Source organism: Giraffa tippelskirchi, chromosome 3, assembly GCF_054371585.1.
Source record: "Giraffa tippelskirchi isolate mGirTip1 chromosome 3, T2T-mGirTip1v1.2.pri, whole genome shotgun sequence".
In the NCBI taxonomy this organism is placed as follows: domain Eukaryota; kingdom Metazoa; phylum Chordata; class Mammalia; order Artiodactyla; family Giraffidae; genus Giraffa; species Giraffa tippelskirchi.
Window position 1 is genome coordinate 122,212,561 of NC_137277.1, and position 22,733 is coordinate 122,235,293.

At 35.6% G+C, this 22,733-nt stretch overlaps 1 protein-coding gene across 50 annotated transcripts in view; it reads right to left on the reverse strand.

Moving 5' to 3' along the window:
- The window catches only part of R3HDM1 (R3H domain containing 1), a 150,727-nt gene that overhangs the window by 58,032 nt on the left and 69,962 nt on the right, over nt 1-22,733 (reverse strand). For 33 of the 50 annotated variants that reach the window (XM_081579168.1, XM_081579151.1, XM_081579140.1 and 30 more), the window contains 4 exons: nt 12,425-12,539; nt 11,314-11,392; nt 3,734-3,793; nt 3,510-3,650 (listed from right to left, as the gene is read on the reverse strand). In XM_081579168.1, the coding sequence (XP_081435294.1) occupies nt 3,510-3,650; nt 3,734-3,793; nt 11,314-11,392; nt 12,425-12,539 (395 nt within the window). Of the gene's footprint in view, nt 1-3,509; nt 3,651-3,733; nt 3,794-11,313; nt 11,393-12,424; nt 12,540-16,756; nt 16,847-17,295; nt 17,338-22,733 lie in introns of all 50 variants that reach the window. The other 17 variants (XM_081579135.1, XM_081579134.1, XM_081579129.1 and 14 more) reach the window with 4 other exon arrangements.

Here is a 22,733-nt window from a genome sequence, read left to right on the forward strand (position 1 = left end):
ACTGACAAAACTGAGGATCAAATGACTAAAGCAACTGTCCAAGATCAGGGGGCAAGGATATGACTGAGCCATAGTTGGAGCCCTGGTATATAAGCCTGTCTATCCTCTTTGCACTGCCTCCTCTAATTCAAAGAAACAATTCTGGAACAAAGGAAAAAGTATAGCACAGTATCTTATGTTACACTCTTACAGTACCTGCTCTGGTGTTACATAACCAAATATTTTGTGGTTGAATTTGATAAAACTTAAGAGACTACTTCAAAATGCTACCAAGTTACCAAGTATTCTTAATTACAGTGGGGTACATCTTTGTTTTGTATTAACTGAAACAGGTTAAAAAGAGAAGTTTTTTGAAGGTTTGTTATGACCTAAAGAAATGATTATGAACTCTTAACAACATATTTCATGGCTGATTGGTTTTTCCTCTATGGAAATGCTGCAAGTTCTACTGGGATCCAGAAAACGGACGGAACCCTGTTGCTTTAGAAAATTATAATCATATAAAATTTCACTTTCTGAAATATATTCTCAGCTACAACAAATTAATTCATTCAACACTCCTGAGACTTAATATCATCCTATTATAAAACTGAAATATGTGATCCATAAAAATATACTTACAGGCAATAAAGAAAGGCTAACTGAACTCCTAAGCAATTTTTTACATATACTTAAAATAATTTATTGGGCTTCCCTGGTGGCTCAGATGGTGAAGCGTCTGCCTGCAACGTGGGAGACCTGGGTTCGATCCCTGGGTTGGGAAGATCCCCTGGAGAAGGAAATGGCAACCCACTCCAGTACCCTTGCCTGGAAAATCCCATGGACAGAAGAGCCTGGTAGGCTACAGTCCTTGGGGTCACAAAGAGTTGGACAGGACTGAGAAACTTCACTAACTGAACTCCTAAGCAATTTTCTACATATACTTAAAATATATATTATGTAGTCACATAATTTATTACAAGTACCTTAAATAAATTTTTAAACCAAATAAACCTGAGTAAGGACATCTTTAGCAAACTTAGTAAGATATTTCATTATACATAGTAATCAAGTAACACTTCTGAATATTTGTTTTAACTTAATGAATTTTTAATAGAGTACTGTATCTACATCCTGTTAAATGATGCAAAGATTTTAAATGAGAATTATCTAAGTAAGCTGAAGAAATCTTTATTTTAAAATATATTTAGATATGTGAAACAGAACACATCTCCATATAGAACTATGCTGCTGCTGCTAAGTTGCTTCAGTCGTGTCTGACTCTGCGACCCCACAGACGGTAGCCCACCAGGCTCCCCCGTCCCCGAGATTCTCCAGGTAAGAACACTGGAGTGGGTTATACACAGAACTAAAGAGAAAAATGAAAAGAGTAAAAAAAAAAAAAAAAAAAAATTCCATGGCCAAACTGATGAGAAAAAGACTGCTTTCTTTAAGAATTTGAAAGATTATCTATTTAATCCTGACAATGGCAGTATACTGTTATTTGTCACATGATTACCCCATTGATTTATAGCAACTATTTTTGCAGCTGTTCAAAATCATGTTTTCTTTTTCAAGGAGTTTGTACTTGGGTGAGAGACTGTTATTCCGATATGACTGTAAGATTTAACCAAGAGCCTGGCAACTTTTCTAAGAGCAGCTGGATTCCCACACCAAATAGCATTAGCAGGCATTTCAGCTAACCTTAAGACTGTCTTACCTCTGTCTTTTATAGATGCCTGAATTTACTGCCCTGCAATCGCCAACTTCCCGCTCCAATGAGACACCCCAGTGGACACCGGGTTGTTGACGTCCACAACACCACTGATTCAAGGCTGGAGCGGGTAATCTGCCTATGAGGAAAAGGCAAGTTTGTTTTTATTCAATGTGGAGCAGATCTCTAAGGTTTTCTGATTTACATCCTTCTTCATATTCCAGAAGAAAAAAATAAAAATACAGTGTAACTTCAATGATCTGAAATGTCTAGTTATAATTATGCTATTGATCCATTCTTCTTTAGGTATCAATATATTATAAACATCTGTGTTTAACTAAACTCCTGACTACCTGGATAAAGAGAACCCTGATGTCATGTGAAGCATTCAAATAACTGAGGTTACACTGCATTGAAAACCTTAGAGAGTCACCAGTCGAAATGTTAGTCAAAATGCCTGCTAATGAGCACGTGCTTGAGTATCCAGCAGCTCTGAGTAATGTTGAAAGGTATTGGTTAAATGAAGTAGATTTCCATTCACATTCAGTCCAGCTCATATCTTACGGTTACTGTCCCACTTTAGTCATGATATAACTAACTAGGAAAAAGCTAAAAGATATTTAAAAAAGACTAAAAGATAGCGGATTCATGTCAATGTATGGCAAAACCAATACAATATAAGAAAAAAAAAACAATTAAATCAGATTCACATTTGCAGGTAAAACTTAATCCCTGAAGAAATATGGGATCCTTTTCAAAGACAGCTGTCTTCATTAATTTAATTTTAGTTGTAGTAACAATCATTGAAAAAATACAAGCTTCCACCAATAAATATACCTTTTTGACAAAATACTATTTGAAACGGAAGAAAACCAACTTAGTTCAAGCAAACAATATGATAGCTACAAGGGTAAAGACCATTATAACAAAAGAGAGATAAATGAATTAAATATAACCTTGAGAAGTCTAGCTTCAAGGAAGGAAGAAAAATTATGAACTGAAAAGCATTATTTATGGCATCTAAAGCTGACTGCTGCTCACAGATCCACTGTTCTCACATACGAAATTAATATAGAAAATTCTTTTGATAGATTACCATGAAGAATTGTAGCTGAACTCAACAGGTTGCTTTAGGATTAGTTTTACTAATAGGCAAAAGAGGTACTGTGAACATATAACTTTAGGTGCCTCTGCATTGCGCCTTTTGCTCCCAAATATCAGCACTGATTATCTACTTCACCATACTACAGAGCTATCACTTTTTAAAGCAAATGATTCCTCTTAACTTCTTAAAATTTTTTGCTCACTAAGTCATACATAGCCCAAAAGGGTACACAATATTATGGATAATATTGGATTAACCAACCAATAGTCCCACTGTCCTGAGATCTGTGGAAGAAAAGAAGCAAAAACAGAGGTGGAAAAGACAATGAAATGACAGAAAGTTAGTGAAAATGTAAGGGTTTTAAAGTTTGCTTTTGCTTTTTCCTTTTAATTTGCCTGAAGTTGGCCACAGCTATTTAAATTGTATTAATTTAAAATCCATAATAAAACAGTTATTAAACATCACTGACATCATGACTTTTGAGGGTTTTCCTGCTTTTTGAAAAGCAATCCTCATTCACCTATCTCATTTCAGTCCAGATGGGTGCATTTTTACATCTCGTGAGCAAAGTGTAGTTTTTAGACCTGTCACATAAGGTTATCACAAAGCTGAAGCAGGCTGCTAAAACATGTGGAAAACCTGAGATAAAAGACGTTACAGAATGATAAAGAATTATTACACACACATATAACAACCTTTCTTGATACTTACATTCTTGTATTGCTAGTTTTGTTTACTATGACAGACTTCCCACTCTGATCTACGTTGTGGTCTAATCCAAAGTAAGCTGCGACTCTGTGCAAGAGCATCCTATGGTAAGATGTCATTGGGGGGAATTTTTTACGGGGAGACCTAGAAGTAGAAGAAAGACTAATTTAGCACATCTTGAATAACTGTGATGACAATTTATTTTTTTGTTAAAGGTCAGGACTTACTCATTATTACCAATGAAATCTAAAATTTCTTGTTCCAATTTCAACAGCATCATTCTGTCCCTGAAACAAAACATGAAAACTCGTAAAACTTAACACTGAAATAATCATAAATGTTGAATTTACAGGGCTATATATATATATTTTTGTAAAACCTGTACACTGAAGAACATTACAAGCTTGATGCTTTCTAAAAAAGTAGTATTTTAAAAGAATAAAGATGACTTTTTAAAAAATTTATGGAAAATTTCACACATACAAAAATGTAGAGAGAATATGATCCAATTTCAAAATTATCATTATATCATTATCTTTATCTATTAAGTACTACTGTATTATATTAGACTCTGTTCCGCAAATACATGGATTATAACAGAATATTAGTCTTTATTCCTTACTCAATAAAGTATGAAGCAGCAGGAAAACAGACATCTTTAGGTAGGCTCGTGACTTTATTACCATGCTCAACTCCAGAGAAACAGTACTCTAAAGAACATGCAATGCCAGTAACAACAGGAGTACTCCAATGGGAATCCAATGCTAGTATATAAATGGAACTACAGCAGAAAAGTATAGACTATATTACTAATCCTAACTCAGAGGAAGAAGACTGCAAATTATTCTGAAAATTGCTATAATGCATTTTTAAGATTTTGGGAATTTTTTCGATAAAATATCAAAGTGAACCAAATATCTCCAATATTAAAATAAATAAGGACCCTAGGGAATACCTGCATGTGCTCCTTCAGACCACTAGGGTCCTATTTAGTGCACTTACAAAACAAGTTACTGGTACCACTCCCCAAAGGACCTCCTTGCTCACACACCAAGGACATAGCTCAAGAGAGTATTCCTATGGTCACTGTAAATTTCATGTGCATGTGGGAAAAACAAAACAAACCTCAAGAACCTTAAAGCTAGAAGCAGCTTTACAGAAGCAGCTTTCTGTTTCTGAAATTTTATAAATCAAGAAAACTAGGCCAAGAGGTTAATGCTTCCCTCTGAAATAAACACTACATAGTGGATCCCTCTCAGATTCTAAGGGGAAATGATGTCCTCTATTTCCCCTGCTTAAGTTGCCTGGAAGTCCATACATCCGCCCTGAGTTTGATCTTCTCTCTATATTGCAAAAGTAGTCTTATAAAACTGACTAATATTAACCATACACGTTTTTATATCAGTTGAAAAAAATCAAGAGAATAACATGCCTAAGCGGTGATTTTAAACCCAAAGTGGAACAGGATTACATTTTAATACAAATTTCAGCAACATTCAATTTTTCTCCTTCAGTATATACTCCACCTCAGTAAGTGGCACCACTTTTCACTCAGCAGACTGTACTACAAGTGCTTTTTTTTGCCCATTACTATGCTTTTCCAAATCCTCCCGTGCAGTTAATTGCGACTGCAAACTTATATCTATCTTTGATCTATTTTTCCTCTCTTTCCACTGCCATTACTCTGGATCCAAGTATTCCGGATTGTGACTTGACCTCTATGATAGTAGTATATTATCTCTCTGTATCTTCTCGTGTTCCCTCCAAATTTGTTTTACCTGGAACATCCATAACAATCTTTTAAAAATGTGAAGACATGTCATGGTCTGGGGTAAATATTTATCACAGGTTTCCCACTGCTCTTAGGTTAGAAGTGAACATCTGTAACATGGCCCATGGGGCTTCCCTGGTGGCTTGGTGGTAAAGAATCTGCCTGCCAAAGCAGGAGATGCAGGTTCAATCCCTGGGTCAGGAAGATCCCCTGGACGAGGGCAGGGCAACCCACTCCAGTATTCTTGCCTGGAGAATCCCATGGACAGAGGAGCCAGACAGGCTACAGTCCATGGGGTCACAAAGAGTCAGACACAACTGAGCACCCACACACACTAATGCAATGTGCCTTTCAAGGCAGGTATGACCTTCACCTATCTATTTAGCCTCATTTCCTGCCCCTTTCTCAGAAAACCTTCATCATTTTGGGTTATCACTGTACTTCCCAAGCTCCTTCCTTTCACAGGTTCCTCGAACATGCTGTTTCCTTTGCCCAGCACACTTTTTTTTTTTTTTAAACATTTATTTATTTGGTTGCAGCAGGTCTTAGTTGTGACATGTGGGATCTAGTTCCCTGACCAGGGATGGAACCCAAGCTGCCTGCATTGGGAGCGCAGAGTCTCAGTCCCTGGACCATCAGGGAAGTTTCTTACATTCTTTCTTAGAACCTGTTTCTTTCATACCTTTTAGAGTATTTATCACAATTACTTTTATACAGTTATTTGTGCTATAGTGAGGAGCTCAACAAATCTGAGTGGAATAAATTAATCAGATTATTTTACCAATGTCTTTTAATGTTTTTCCTTAAAATTTTAGGGGAGGATGGGAAATTTTTACTTACTTCATATGGTTTTCACTGAAAAAGATTTACTTAATGTTAAGACTCTTTTCTTCTACTGTTTTTGGGGGTCAGTTTGTCTTGACATGGTAAAATTTTCTAATGTATTTTATACACTTAGTGTAGGGGAAAAAAAGGAATTGGAGGCAGGCAACTTATTTAGCATTCATGAAACAGTGCATTTAAATTGGTTCCTCTGTTTGAGCTAAACAGCAAGCCTACAATATGTGAAATATTCTTCAGTGAATGAACTGGTATTCCAAAGAAATTTCTGTTGTCTCCATGAAAGAAAACAAAACCTAACAATTTTATTAGTAACTGATACAAATTCAATGTTCAGAAAACTAAGATCATGGCATCTGGTCCCATCACTTCATGGCAAATAGATGGGGAAACAGTGGAAACAGTGTCAGCCTTTATTTTTTGGGGCTCCAAAATCACTGCTGATGGTGATTGCAGCCATGGAATTAAAAGACACTTACTCCTTGGAAGGAAGGTTATGACCAACCTAGATAGCATATTTAAAAGCAGAGACATTACTTTGCCAACAAAGGTCCGTCTAGTCAAGGTTATGGTTTTTCCAGTGGTCATGTATGGATGTGAGAGTTGGATGGTGAAGAAAGCTGAGCGCCGAAGAATTGATGCTTTTGAACTGTGGTGTTGGAGAAGACTCTTGAGAGTCCCTTGGACTGCAAGGAGATCCAACCAGTCCATCCTAAAGGAGATCAGTCCTGGGTGTTCATTGGAAGGACTGATGTTGAAGCTGAAACTCCAATACTTTGGCCACCTCATGCGAAGAGTTGACTCACTGGAAAAGACCCTAATGCTGGGAGGGATTGGGGGCAGGAGGAGAAGGGGATGACAAAGGATGAGATGGTTGGATGGCATCACTAACTCGATGGACGTGGGTTTGGGTAAGCTCCGAGAGTTGGTGATGGACAGGGAGGCCTGGCGTGCTGCGATTCATGGGGTCGCAAAGAGTCGGACATGACTGAGCAACTGAACTGAACTGAACTGATACAAATTCAGGCTTTTTTCCCTTTTATATGTAGATTTATGGGTTGCAGAGGATTTTCTATTATTACCTGGACCACTTACTATTAAATTAAGTTCCTCTGCTTAGTTTACTAAATTTTTAGCTAGCAAAAAGTAAAACTTGTTAGAAAAATAGCTTTCCTAAGTTCTCAAGATTTACATTTCCTGCCTTGTATCTGCTACAGCTTAGTCCAAGTTTCCAAATTTTCAAATCTGTCATCAAGGTTAGACATCTTGGTAATGGCCATAAGTCAAAAATTAATAATCCTTTATAGGACCATTACATATAGTACTCAAACTAACAGATCCATAAATTGATTTTCATATAGCATATTATTAGCACATGAACTTATAGGCACACATAGAACTTGGCATCATATAATCTTTAAAAGACACCAATACATGCTATCTGTTATTAAAGAAATATATAAGAAAAACAAAGATCTCAATCAAATTGACCAATAAACTACCTGAAGTTAAAATGAAGGGGCAATAATCTTGTAGTTATTAGTGTTCTAGTCATTATACCAGAACTGACTTTTGAGAAAGTATGTGCGGCTGGTACACAAGTGGCAAATAAAAAAGAAGAAAACAAGAATGCTTCCCTTTGACCATCCCCTTCCCAATGTTCTATATGAACTGGGTCAAATATCTGCAACAGGCAAGAAATATGATGATTTAAACATTACTTCTAATAAAAGTAAATTCAGAAAATATTTCAAGCACAGAACAATTGCATGATGTTCCCCAGAACAAAACTACTTACTTTTAAAACATACACTCTTAGAATTTATCCATGGGGCTGCTCCCCTCCATTAGTGACACAGTTGCCTGTATTGTCCATATTTCTTCAGTATGTTGTAGAATTTACAAAAAATGGTTATAAAACCAATACAAAAACATGTATAAAAACCATGTCAGTGAGTGTAATCTCTATCTTGGGGAACTGCAGGTTCCTGGGTTCTAATCTAGTAATGACTAGTTATTGCAATTTTTGAAAGTATTTCTTAAAACAGGAATTACAGATAAACGGTTATTTAACATCTGAAGTTAAGTTTATTCATTGGGATGAGAACAAGATTTAAGGACCTGAAGGAAAATTTTGAAATAAAATGTAAACTAGATTTTAGTATGATTCAAAATAAACCTGCTTAACATCTAGAATGCTCCTTGAAAGTTCTACTGGAAATTTGCCAGACTTATTACTAATTTTGTGCCACCTATGTCTGGCAATTAATGGTGTGTTTCATTGAGAAAACACTGAGCCATCAGGCAAATTGTATTTCTCACAAAATTTAACATTAACTACAACCACACTGACATTAGTATTAACTTACTCATTAGCCATTATATGAATGGTTCACTGACATATTTTTTTGAATAAAAATGCATACACAGAAGGATTAATGTTCTGATACATGCTGCACGACATGGATGACCCTTGAAAATATTATGCTAAGTGAATGAAGCCAATCACAAGAGATGACATACATATGATTTCATTCATATGATGATACCCAAAAAAGGGAAATTGTAGAGACAAGCTAGATTAGGGTTCAGGGCATAAGGAGGTGATAGCAAAATGGTTACGGATTTCTTTCGGTGGTTGATGAAAAAGCTCATAAATTGACTGTAATGATGGTAGCATGAATCTGTGAATATACTAAAAATCATTAAGTCATACACTTCAAAAACACATATGCAGATAATGTAAAAACTTTTGCATTTATAGAGGAAAACAGAGAACTGCACAAAAGAAGAATATTTTGGAATTTCTTCTGAACCCGCTATGGGTTCAGAAGAAAGAAAAATCCTCCCTGTTTAGGATCCCGTCTTGCTTTACACAAACTAGCTATGTATTTTCTACCTTCCCCTTAACCTACTGAGTTCTCATTTCCACCAGTCAACGGCAAATGAAATGCCTTGTTAAAGTAGCCAACAATTTCCTAGTTCCTTAATCTAATGGGTTGCTTCATTTTACCTTTAATCAAACTGTTGCCGTTTGGCTGATTTCTAAGACAAATGTTCTCATGATTCTTCTGCAATCTTCAGGACTCAGTGTCTCTTACTTCTCCTCTACCTTTAAGATATTGTTTTTCCATAGAATTTCACCCTTGTCATTTATTGCATCTCGCTGGCCAAACTCACACAAAGCAAGGGTCACCTCTACTGATGACTCCTAACCTGTAAGAGCATCCAGGCTCATTTACTTGAAAATCACTTAATCTTGCCACAGAGTTTCATCAGACACCTCTAACTATACTTATTTATAACAGAACATGCCTTACTTCATTCAGGCTTGTCCTTATTACTTCCCCCGTTAATGGGATTAACCATCAGTCCAGCTGGAAACCTAGCAGCTGTTCTGTTCTAACAAACCACTACTCTTCCATATCCAAATAATCACCAAGTCCTGCCATGGGAGTAATTCTTAAACATCTGCCGAATAAGCCTTTTCCTCTCTGTTCTTCACTATGTTCTTCTACCCACACTCCCTGCTCATGATTCTCGGCCCCTCACTGATGAAGTAATCTTCCTAAAATGCAAATCTCATTCTGGTATTACCCTATTCAAATTCTGTCATGACTTCTCCACAGAGCATGCCATACTCAGTATTTCTCAAATGGTGCACTACTGCATCTCAGCAAAGATGATTTTTAATTGTTCATCACATCCCTGGCTTCCCATCAGCACTTCTTACTCAGTAACCACCCCAGTGTGTTGGTACCAATCTAGGTTGAGGACAACCGAAGAGTCTGTCTTCACACCTCACCAACAACCTCCCCATCACTTTCTGGAATTACTTGCTACATGCCTTCCTGCCAGAGCCAGTGTACAATCTTGTCTGCCTGGGTATACCACCTCCCTCTCATTCTGCTGTGCCCTAGCAATGCTCTTGTCCCTCTCATGTTCTCATGCTCCCATTTAAAGCACTGTGAATTCAAAATTCAGCTCAGGCATTATATTTTCAGTGCAGTCTTTCCAGATTCTCTCAGAGGTGGGATCCCATCACTGTGCTTTTATAGCACCCTGAAAAACTTCTTTTACAACATTTATTCTATTTTAATTATATATCATGGGGTTTCCTTTTTTCCCTAGCACATAGAAAGTGAATATTTTAGGGTCAGAGATTGTATTTTGCTCACCTTTATATCTACAATGTTTAGCACAATGCTTAGCACATGACAGATACCCAACAAACGCCTGTTCAATGGACTAATTTCAGTTGGGACCACTGAGGAATCAACTTGAACTGAAAAAAAGAAGTCATGCAGAGTTGACTGACTTCACACTCATACTTCCTACTATAAGGAGACTACTTTCCATTTTAGTGGGTCTCCATTTGGGATTAAAGTTAAATGTAAAATAGAAAATCAAGGTGGCACTGAAACAATAAATCCTGATGAAATTAAAGGTGTATCTTGAAGCAAGACATGAGATAAGCCTCAGCAATACTGAAGAGACTTGTTCATGTTTTTTTATCACGTGTGCTGACCCAACGAACTGAAAAATTTCACAAATTTTAGCTACCATTCTGGGGAGCTAACATCTAGAGGAGGGGTTCTTAACCTTCAAGTCTTCTACTCCAAGAATGGGTTAGTCAGAGATTTTGTGGATAAACCTTCTTCTGGGAAGAATGCCTCAATGTGATTGATGACCTGCCAAAAAGTTAAAATCTATTTATCTAGTACTCTGGCAAAACAAAGGATTTCACAATTAGTTAGTGATTCAAATAAGCACCTTAAAAATCTTTGGGTTGGAGGTTCATAAACTAAGCAAAAAGAAACAAAAATTCTATATTCAGTTAAGTCCAAAAACTTGTTATAAGTGAATATACTGAGTAATTTGGCTGAGTGCTTTATCATGGGGTATATTTCTCTCATATTTCATGATTAATGATAACTCTTTAATCTCAATTAAGACCCTTTCCCAAAATTCCTACAAAGAGTATGAATTATCCTTATATCATCATGATATACGTAATGCAAAAAAGGTATTTACACATGTGTATATAGAGGCCAGCAACATCTTAGCCCTAAGAAACTGAAATGTTTCTGGTGTACTTTAAATATTCTAATCTTATTCTAACTCAGTAATGAAAACATATATAACAAAATTATGGTACTCTAGAAGCAATGTAAACCTTATAAATTTAATTTTTACCTGGGATTGTTTTTTAATGTATTTACTAAAAATTCATGTAGATCTATGCCAGTTGAATCAGTGTATTCTTGACTGGAATCTAAAAAACAACAACACAAAAACCCAGTATAAAGTTGTTTGAAACAAATTCCTTTCCCTTCATATATGTTGCATAGCAAATAAAATGAGATGCCCCACAATGAAAGAAAACTGATGAAGTAGGAAAATGGAATTTATGATGAAATCAGATGACCACAATTTTGCTACTCCTATATAATGAGTATGATATGGATTTATGTAACTGCATGTTTATATGCCTTGCCTTCTTAAAAAGAAAATTTCTCTCTCATATGTGCCACTTTAATTTACTCTGAATTCTTAAAGATCCTTTTATATACTCACCAATTCTCATATTCAAAAATGCCTCATAAAACAAAAAACACTCAGAATGATTCAGACAGCTACATTTGTAGCAAACTGAGTCTGCTTAGTTCAGTTGCAAATAAAAGGAGGTAGTAATTTGGATACGCAGGAACTTTAGCTCTGAAAGAGTATTTATCATAAAAAATTTGCTTAAAAAATTTTTTTTTAACAAATATTCACGTTTATTTCTTCTCCTTAAATGTAATATCCTTATGCTGTTTATAAAACTGGTCAACATAACTGTGTCTATAAATTTAAAAAGCATTTTTATAGGCTTGTAATGATATATGATGAAGTCCTTTAAAATTCACTCTGAAAGATAAACATCTTGGGTTTCCAAGAATATTCTTACTGCATAGTAAACATTTTGGCATTAGCTCTTTGTATCGTAAGGAATTAAAAATACATATTTTAAATGGAATCAGTATTTAAATTATAGTGATTCCATTATTTCGATACAAGAGACAGACCAATAAATGATCATGAGTTATCTTCCTTGGTGACTTTGACATGAGGTGCAGTTTTTTGGCTAAATCATCTGATGTTCAGAACTGTGTCATGCCATTTTGTCCAGAAGTATATCATCCCTTCAGTCTGTTCTAGATTACTTTTATTAGAAATATACTATATAAAATTATTCAAGGGGTAGAGGGTGGATCAATGGTGAAATAAAACCTTTGTTTAAAAAATAAAGAAATAAATTGCAAACCTCTTGATAACATTTTTCTGGGCAACTTATCACTGGCTTTTTCTTTTTCTGCTTCATCTTTTGAGGGCTTCTCCTCTTTTTCAAATGATTGTGTTAACTGGATCTGAATTTTCTCCTGTTGGAAGGTAAAATCAGTTATTAAGTGAAAATGTAAAAGTGATTCAGTTAATACCCCACATTTGTATTTTCTGATTAACAAAACTGCATGGAGGAAAAAAAAGGTTTTTATTTTATCCAACCAGATTCTTCAAGCAAGAAAATACAACTTACAATAGCTTTACCATGTTAATCAAACTCCTGATAAAAAAATGTTAAAATTAATTTTTTGAGCTGAACATATCAATTAAAACATACCCCTTGAAAATATCAACTGAAAATTATCTTAGAGAAAATAATTTTTTTTTATAATAGTTTCAACGAATCTACTTAAAACCCTTGGAGGATCAGAACAAAGGTCTTTTTAACCTATTTTTGCAATGGAGATACCATGGTCAAACAAAAGTACAATAATTATCATCAATCATGACAATAGGAACATATGAGTGTCAGGTTAACACTTACCAAAAACTAATTTTCTTAAGTATCCACTTTAAATTCATACTCCTTCATTTTCTTATCATATAAAACTGTAAGTAAAAACTTCAAGACCAAATCTCAACTTTGATTATTTCCTGTTTGAGTCTACTATCACTGTTCTTCCTCTAAGTACCACAAAGTTGTTTTAGAAAGATTTCACACAAGATTGTTTCCCTTAGTGATACGTAACATTTACTTATAAAGTAACCATTGTCCAAGACTGAAAAGGAGAACTAATTTTACATTTTTAGAACAATGTCATTACATGCAATTTCAGAACAGAAAAGAATTACTAGAAATATAGCTGAAACAGGTTAAAAATCACATGGCTTTGATTATTCAGGCAAAGTTATAAAGACAGACAAACTTTCAGAACATTTCTACTAAAGATAAAGGTGTAGCCTCTCTAGATGTAGGCTAAATTGCTGTATACAGTTGTTCTTTAGTGATGGAAAATATTAATAAATGACTTTGCTTTTCTGGCGGAGAAGGCAATGGCAACCCACTCCAGTACTCTTGCCTTGAAAATCCCATGGACGGAGGAGCCTGGGGGGCTACAGTCCATGGGGTCGCTAAGAGTCGGACACGACTGAGCGACTTCACTTTCACTTTTCCCTTTCATGCACTGGAGAAGGAAATGGCAGCCCACTCCAGTGTTCTTGCCTGGAGAATCCCAGGGACGGCGGAGCCTGGTGGGCTGCCATCTATGGGGTCACACAGAGTCGGACACGAATGAAGCGACTTAGCAGCAGCAGCAGTAGCAGCTTTTCTGGGTGAGGGTTGGTGTTGGCAGTAGGCACAGTAAGTCAATATTGAAGGGATAAAAATTTCAAGATTCTGAAACTTGCAGCCACCAGGATTTCTATTAAACATTTTCTCCCCACATATATATATTTTTCAAAATAGTATTTGGCAGAAGAGTTTCAGATCTAATACATATACATATATATGTATATATATCCCCCACCCCATGGGGTTTCTGACTGCTATTTTTATCTTTTCTCAGTTCTGATTCCTATTTCATCTCAGTTCAAAGTTGTGCTCAGAATATAGGACAAAAGTGAGGCTCTGGCAAATTCCACTAAAATGACAAAACATCTGCTTTATGTCCTCCTTTGTCTTATTTACCAAACCTCATGAATTAATCAACATCATGTATTCGTCAGTCATTTTTCTCATTATGACTCACTTTCTAATCCACTTTCCTTGTATTTTTAACTATAAAATAGATATTTAAAAATGAATCCCAGAACTGTTTCAGAAGTAGAGTATTTAGAAGCTTCCTTGACTTATAACTTCTATCCTCTTACTCAAGGATAATCTATGAAATCAACATTGGAAGAAAAGATTCCACATTTAGACAGATATTAAACTATTTTATCAAGGTGAACTGTATTTAAAAATCTAGCAGACATAATGTATCTAGGCTTGTCTTCAGTTGGTACTGAGGCCTTGTTTTCAGCAGCAAATAAACAAGACATATTTTAATTTTAAAAGCCTAAGGCCTTATACATAAACTCTCTTGACTACAAATAACTGAAATGATAGCACTATCTCCATGGGCAGCCATAATTCCTTTACTCTTCACTCTGTCACTGACATCAGTTATTGAGGTCATTTCCTTCTCATAAGCTCTCATCAGACACAAGTGACATCTCTTTTTTAATTGCCTCTCAACCTTTCAAATAATGAGTTTTATTCCAGATTAATTCCCCAAAAATCACATTCTGAAGCAAGCGTTATTAGCTGGAAAGTGTCTGCTGTCAAGGATTAGATGCTAGTACATTTTATGAGAAATAATTTATTTTTCAATTCCCATTCAGGTGCAATTTAGTTAACTCAATGCTTGGAAAAAGATTTTCTATTAAAAAGAGTATCTTTTGTTCATAGAAGGTAATAATAGGTTATTATCCCAAAAGAAAAATTTAACTGTATCCAAGAAAAATTGAGAAATAATATATTATGTGGAACAACTGAACTTTGGCATAACCAGCTTATTCATTATCCATATGCTGCAACTCAGCTTTTTTGAATAACGTATACATCAATATACAACATATCCTCCTATTAATTTATTTCTTACATAAATTTTCACTAGACAAATTTATGTAGTACTGTAAGAACCCCCTCCTCCCTTCCATCTTCTATAATAATTTTCAGATAGGTGAAATGTACCACATCAAACCAAAGATCATGTTTGTTACAGTTTTTCTCAAAAAGAAGGCACTTTTTCTGGATTAACAGTCTTATGAATGTCTGGCTCTTCTCATTTCCTCAATCTCCTTGGACAAGTTATTCTACGGGACTGCTGGTGTAACATTTTGGTCAACAAAATGAAGAAATTAAAAAAAACCCATTACATTGCCTACTGCTCAACCCTGAACAGGTATATTTGTTACTCTGACATATACAAAAGAACTTGTAAAACTGCTTTTTAAAACACGATTTTATCGAATTTTTTTCAGAGTGTATAAATAACTCTTCAGCCTCATAAATAAGCATGCAAAAGCCAAGTTAACATCTGAAAATGTTCTCCAGGCAATAGTTCCTAGTAAAACATTTTGAGTATATTTCTATTTTTTGGGGGAAGTTTACTTTTTATTGCTTAAAAATATCTGTTTTTATAGAATTAATACATACAACTATCTTCTATTTATGTAAGATTTTAAATATAAATCAAAAGCAAATTTTGATCCCTACGTTCCTTGACTTTGTCAATAATCTATTAAAAAAATCTTCTTATATAAAATAAAAGCACATAGTGCTTTTTAAAAACAGAACACATTCTAAGCATGTGACAACTACCTTCAGTATTTATAGTATACTTTTGACTGCATCGTCTTCTAAATCAAGGCAAAGCATCAACAGTCTCTGCTTGAATCAACAAACATACAACTGGCATTAAAAAAAAAGGGGGGGCATACAACCTGTCATAGTTCTTTTTTCTCTTTTTCCTTTATTCAATCATCTCTCTTAACCAAAATACCACCTCAATTCTTTGGAAATTAATTGTGAGGATACAGGGGGACTTCAGGTTATTTAAACTCTTAAAGTAGAACAAGCCACAAACAGCCAAAGTTATCACACTAATAAACATCGTTAAAGGGTCCAAAAATAATTATATGTAAATGTACAAGTGTAACGTAAGACAAAGATCAATCTGTAGCGAAGATTAACAGAAAAGTAAAGTCATAGCATTAAAAAAGTATATAAAAAGCAAAAAACCAAAATATTTGTTGAGCCTCAGTAGTTCGATACTTTCTAAACAACAGAATAAGAAATATTAGACAACTATTAGAGCCAAGCTATTATGAAGACTGGCTTCACCATGCATTCAGGTTAAGCAAAATGATACATATCAAGCGGAAGTCTTGGGTAGTCTCCTCTTCACACTTAAAAGGTGTCTGACAAATTTTTAAAAGCCAAAATCAAAAGGGCAAATTTCATCGCAATTACATTACCTGGAAGTACTACTTAAATATAACTTTTCCATAATAACTTAAAATTCCCCTGAAGCCATATTCTCAGTTAACTATATGATCTGTAAGTTTTTCCACAGAGAAATCACTGCACCAAGCCTTAGACTTATTGGTAGTTTTACTCAGTAAAAACATATACAACACATGTACATGCACATACAACTTTTATTTAACATTATGAAAAAATATTCTCCAGGAAGCAGGCTTTTTCCATTGTATCTTTGAATAATAATTGTTTTGTTTTGTTTATTGTTTTGGTGCGTTTTTTTTTTTTTACCTGGTTCTCCTGTGATATCTCTGCTGTAGGGGGTGGTGGAGATTCTTCACATACTGCAAGGCTCCGAACTAGCTTTAACTTTGAGCTTGACTGAAGAAAAGTATTTAAAATTAACGCTACATTTCATAAATCTAGGGCTAGAGTTTAAGTTTCTTTATAATAGTTTCTGCTGTGTATAGATGTAGGTGAAATGTGCAAGTTAAATATATCATTAAATACCATTAAAACTCTTTGTTATGAGGGAAAACAATAACTGCAGTTTTAAAAATAATAGCAACAGCAAGAATGGGAGTAACTTCAATCTCAAAACCCAAAGAATGATGAGAGCCATTTTCTCTACAGATAAAGAACCGTTAAAGATATAAAAGCAATGCACAAAAGCGACTAGGCAAGACAAAAACCCCAAATAAAACAAAATAAGCTTTCTGCCCCAAACGAAATGTGACAAAACTAAACTGAATGCAGCGCTGTATGAAAACAAAGATTCATCAAGCATGAGGGAAGGCCCTTGGCATGCCAGCACAAAATATTTACTATACCTTAGACCTTTTTCCTGTCTGTCCAAATGACTGCAATGGCCGCTGAATACACAAGAAAGATTTGCATTAAATTTCATACTGAAACAGAAAAATTGTTTCTTAGTTCATAATCCTAAACCACAGAGAAACTAACTGCACAAAGAATGGAAAACGAGGAAATCAGAGTTGGTTTCAAGTAAAGAAATATTGATTCCTCCCAAAAGCGCACTTGTAGAAGATTGTCTAAAATCCTTCTGTGAGTTGGCCATGTTCTTTAAGTGAGCAAACAGCCATAATTATGTGTTGACTGAGCTAAACTGAATTATAAGGCAATGTCTTAGTAGCAAAATAAAATACACATTTTTTTGTATTCTGTAACATATACACTTTAGTCAAAGTTGCGGGGGGGGGGGGCGGAGGGGGAACCCAAAGAAATCATGAGGAATTTTAAGTAGCTGTGCCTAGCAAAGTTCCAAACTTATGATACTAAAGACAATGTTTCAAATACCTATTGAATCAGGGTACAACCACTTCTCTATTGAGCCTTTTTAGCACTGTACTTCACAGTGCTAAAAGCCAAAATCAAAAGAGAAAATTTCATCGCAATTACATTAACTGGAAGTACTACTTAAATATAACTTTTCCGTAATAACTTAAAATTCCCCTGAGGCCATATTCTCAGTTAACTATATGATCTCTAAGTTTTTCCAGAGAGAAATCACTGCACCAAGCCTTAGACTTATTGGTAGTCTTGGTTGTACTTCACAGTACAACCCCAGTTTATCAGTTGGAATCCTATTTGTCTGGTCAAGGGTAAGACAATGAAGCAGAAATGAAGAAAGCAAAGTTCCAATATGCATGTTCAGCTTAACCACCAGATCACCCATCAATCACACAACTGGGGAACCCACTCGGGTGAGTGGCTCTGGTCTGTGATACCAGGCTTTGGTTTGAACAAACAGCTGAAGGGCTTGTGAACTGGACTCTGGAAGATTTTCTTTGGTTCCATCTCCTTCTAATCTACCTCTCTAACCCCAAACCCAAACAGTACAAGGCCTAGGTATCTATCACTTAAACTCACTAAAACCAAGGAGCCAGTTTGATACCAGACATAAAACAAAGTCCTTAATACCTAGATTAGTATGCTTCGCATATGAAAAAAAAGCCACCATTTCATTCCAGAATCCGAAAAGGCCTTCCTTGTAGAACCAACAGAAACAAGAATCTATAGCACCAGTGTGGTCTGTCTCCCATTTTGAGGTCAAAGTTCTTGAATTAAGAAGCACTGTACTCTTGGGATTTTGACCCTGGATTTTACTCAACAGTAAAAATCAGCAGTACCAACAACAAAAGAAAAACAGAATAAAAAAAAATAGAAATGACTTTGTTTCTTCAAGAGAAGAAATGATACGGATGCACGCACAAATGCACATGATAGCACTGGCTAAGAGGACTTCATGTTGGTTCTCTCTTCTATTTATTCACTTCTGTAATTTATTCAAGAGGATTTCTGTTACCACTACATATAGAATTAAAAGAGGCTATGTTACATAGAGTAAGGGTTTACAGAAAAAAATTGGAGAAAAATCAATAGATGAACATGAGCAAAATGCACATGACTAAATAAGTTCTAAGGAAAACAATTTATGATTTACTTTACTTGTCTGATTTAATCCCTTACAATTCTAAGTATCAATGGTACAACACTTTCTCTTAAAATTTTATTTTTTTAATGAAAAAAATCATTAACTGGCAAGTAAAAACTGCATTTATATGCTGGACCGGATTCAAATTTCTAGCTTTGTTTCTTATGAGTAGGTGACCCTAGTCAAGTTATGTCAGTTTACTTTCCTTGTATAAAAGTTCATAGTACTTGTATTAATTCTCAAAGTTCTTGAAAAAGTTCAGTGAAATGGTAGATTTAAAAAATGAGGGACTTCCCTGCGGTCTAGTGGTTAGGTCTCCGCTCCCAATGCAGGGGACCCAGGTTTGATCCCTGGTCACGGAACTAAATTGTACATGCTCCAAGTAAGATCTGGTGCAACCAAATAAATATAAAAAAATATTTTTAAAACAGAACAAAGAAAAGGGATTTGGGGAGGATGTACACTGTCCCTACAGTAATGGTTTAGAATTTTCATAGATTTACACATGCTTTAACCGTCTCTGTTTTAACTCATAAGAGCTCTTTCATGAAGGAAGATTAAACCACAGAGAGGTAAAATTATCTCAGGGTGACTTAACATGTTCTAAGTTCCTGCTACATGCCAGACTCTGAGCCAGGTAGTAGGCTTATAAAGATGAATAAGACACAGACGTTGGTCTCGAGAGCCTTACAGTCCAGGATCAGAGTTACTAAATAGTCAAACAGAACCCAAGATCTTCAGAATCTTAGTCCCGTGCACTTTATATCACACCTATAAACAAAACCTTCTTGTGAGTCAAAATACTATTTGTGATTGATAGAATTCTAAAGATAGCCTTCTAACATTTCCCTCCTCTGGTAAATCAATGAAATGCTAATCTAAATAAGGTTGTGAAAGAATTTTGCACATGTAATTAAAGTAGCAAGTCAGCTGTTCTTAAGATAGAGATAATTCAGCTGGGTCTGACCCAAATAAGCGAGCCCTTTAAAATTTCTTTGGTTGGGAGCGGGGCGGCAGGTCACATTCAAAGGGTGAGAAGGACCTGACACTGCACTGCTGGCTTTGAAGATAGAGGGGACAGAAGAGGGCTACAGGCAGCCTCCAGGGGCACAGAGTGGCCCATGGCCAAAAGTCAGCCAGGAAACATGGACCTCAGACCTCCAGCTGCCAAACACTAAGGCGCTGCTGTTGTTGGTATGAGTGTGAAAACAAACTCTTCCCCACAGTCTTCAGATTAAGGGCCCAGCCTGGCCAATACCTCTGCTTTCAGCCTTGAGAAACCCTAAGCAGAGAACTCAGCTGAGCTCAAACGAACTCCCAACTTACATAACTATGAGTTGATAACTGGACATCGTTTTAATCCTCTAAATTTGTGGTGATATGTTATGCAGCAATAGAAAGCTACTACATAAGTAAAGCATAAACTGCCAAAGTGGCATTATTCAATAAAAACCACTTATTATTTCATATCAAATGACAAAGATCCTAATTACATAATAAATATCAGAAAATCTGCCATATACACACATGCACACACAACAGAGAAAAGAAGTTTGGCTTTAAATAAGAATGAATTATTTCTAAAGTGGATTTTATTATTTAAAGCATGCCTTTCACTTTTCCACCCCCATTCCACTCCACCCTTCCACCTTCCATGTAGCCTACATATATTTGGATTTTAGCTCAGCCCAAGCCAAGCCTCCTTCTCAATTTTTTTTTACTGTGGAGAAGTACATATAAAATTTACCATTTTAATCATTTTTAAGTGTGCAGTTCAGTAGTATTAAATATATTCAAAATGTTGTGTCACCATCCACACACTCCATACCTGTAACTCTTTTCATCTTGTAGCCATTAAACATTACTCCCCAATCTTCTCTCATTCTAAACCCTGGTGACTACCATTCTACTTTCTGTCTCTGATTTTGAATCAAAGTACCTCATGTTAGTGGAATCACAAAGTGCTTATCTTTTAATGACTGACATCTCAGTTAGTATAAGTATAATAACCTCTAAGTTCATCCATGTTGCAGCATATCACATAATTTCTAAGGCTACATGTTATTCCATTGTACGCATAGTCCATATTTTGCATATCTATTTATCTCAAGATAAATGCATTTGGCTTGACTCCATGTTTAACTATTGTGATTAATGCTGCTATGAACACGGGTATACAAATATCTCTTCAAGATTCTGCTTTCAATTCTTTTGGTATATATCTGGACACGTAATTGCTGGATCACACACTAGTTCTATTTTTATTTTTTTAAGAACTGCCATTCTGTTTCCCACAATGTTTGTATCATTTTAAATTCCCAACCACAGTGTACAAGAGTTCTAATTTCCCCACATCCTTTCCAACACTTGTTTTTCTACTTTTTGATAGTAGCCATCCTAATGGTGTAACATAGTATCTCATACTTCTGATCTGCTTTTCCATAGTGATTAGTGATGTTAAGTATCTTTTCATGTACTTACTGGCCATTTCTATATCTTCTTTGAAAATGTGTGTATTTAAATCCTTTCTCCATTTTTGAATTGGGTTGTTTGGGGTTTTGTTGTTGTTGTGTTTTAGGAGTTCTCTATATATTATGGTTATAATATCTTCTCAGACAAATGATTTGCAAATATTTTCTCTTAGTCTATGGATTGTCTTTTTACTCTATTTATAGTCCTTTGTTGTAAAAAATTTTTAAATTCTCATTAAGTCCAAACTGCCTGCTTGTGGTGTGACAGCCAGGAAATCACTGCAAAATTCAATGTTGTAAAGCTTTTGTCCTATGTTTCCCCCCACCTCTTCTTAAGAGATTGTGATTTTTTCCCCCAATTTGGTACTCCAATTAGAAAATGAACAATGCGAATCATGCTTTATTATGCTAATCAGAGTACCAAATTTTGATACTCTGATTAGAGTAAGAACATGAGATTAGTGAGAACAAACACTGAATTATCACTAAAATACTGTGATGCAGCTTTACATTGATTGTACATAGAGAAAAAAATAACACTGGAGTTAAGGCAATAACCACATGTGCAAACCAAATACATTACCCTGACATAGTCTTCAGTAAAAAGCTTTTTCCTTAGGTGATGGTTAATACTGTTGTATGTGGGTCAGTCTTCATCTTTAAGGATTAGCTTTGAATGGCTTCATTAAAAACATCCCTCTTACTGGCCCACAATGGTCTGAAGCAGCCTTTGATGATCTCCTCTCATGTCATTTGAAACTACTGGGTCCAGAGTCTTCTGATACACTTAACTAAACATCTGTTCTACTAGGTTGGGCATAAAGTTCCTTAGGGCATTTCCATAACATATGCATAAACCTAAACCAACTTTTTGGCCAACTCAATACATGTTACATGATCAATATCACTTTAAGGGACCACAATCCTGACCAGTGTGAAGTCATCTGTGCCAGCATCTTTCACAGAATAGTAAAACCTCTCAGCAAAGAAAGTTGGGTGGCTCGGGGCAAACTGCAAGATGGTCTTCAGAACACTTTCAGCATTTCTGGAAAACTCACAGCTAATATACTGCTTAATAAATCTCCATTAGCCATCCTGAATAAGTCTCCACAATAGCTTTCAGCTAAAGAAAGCTTCTTGTGGCATGAGTCAAGATAAAGTAAGATTCACATGTCCAGAGTCTTCTCCCCTTACCAGCTTGATAAAGACACTGAGCATCTTCCTGAGCCAACTGGTGGTTTATTGGTGTGTGTGTGTGGGGGGGGGGCGCACTTTACTTAACCCTTTCAAACCCAACCAACTTAAGATCAACCTGGTGTCTTATCTGGCTCTCATCAGTCGT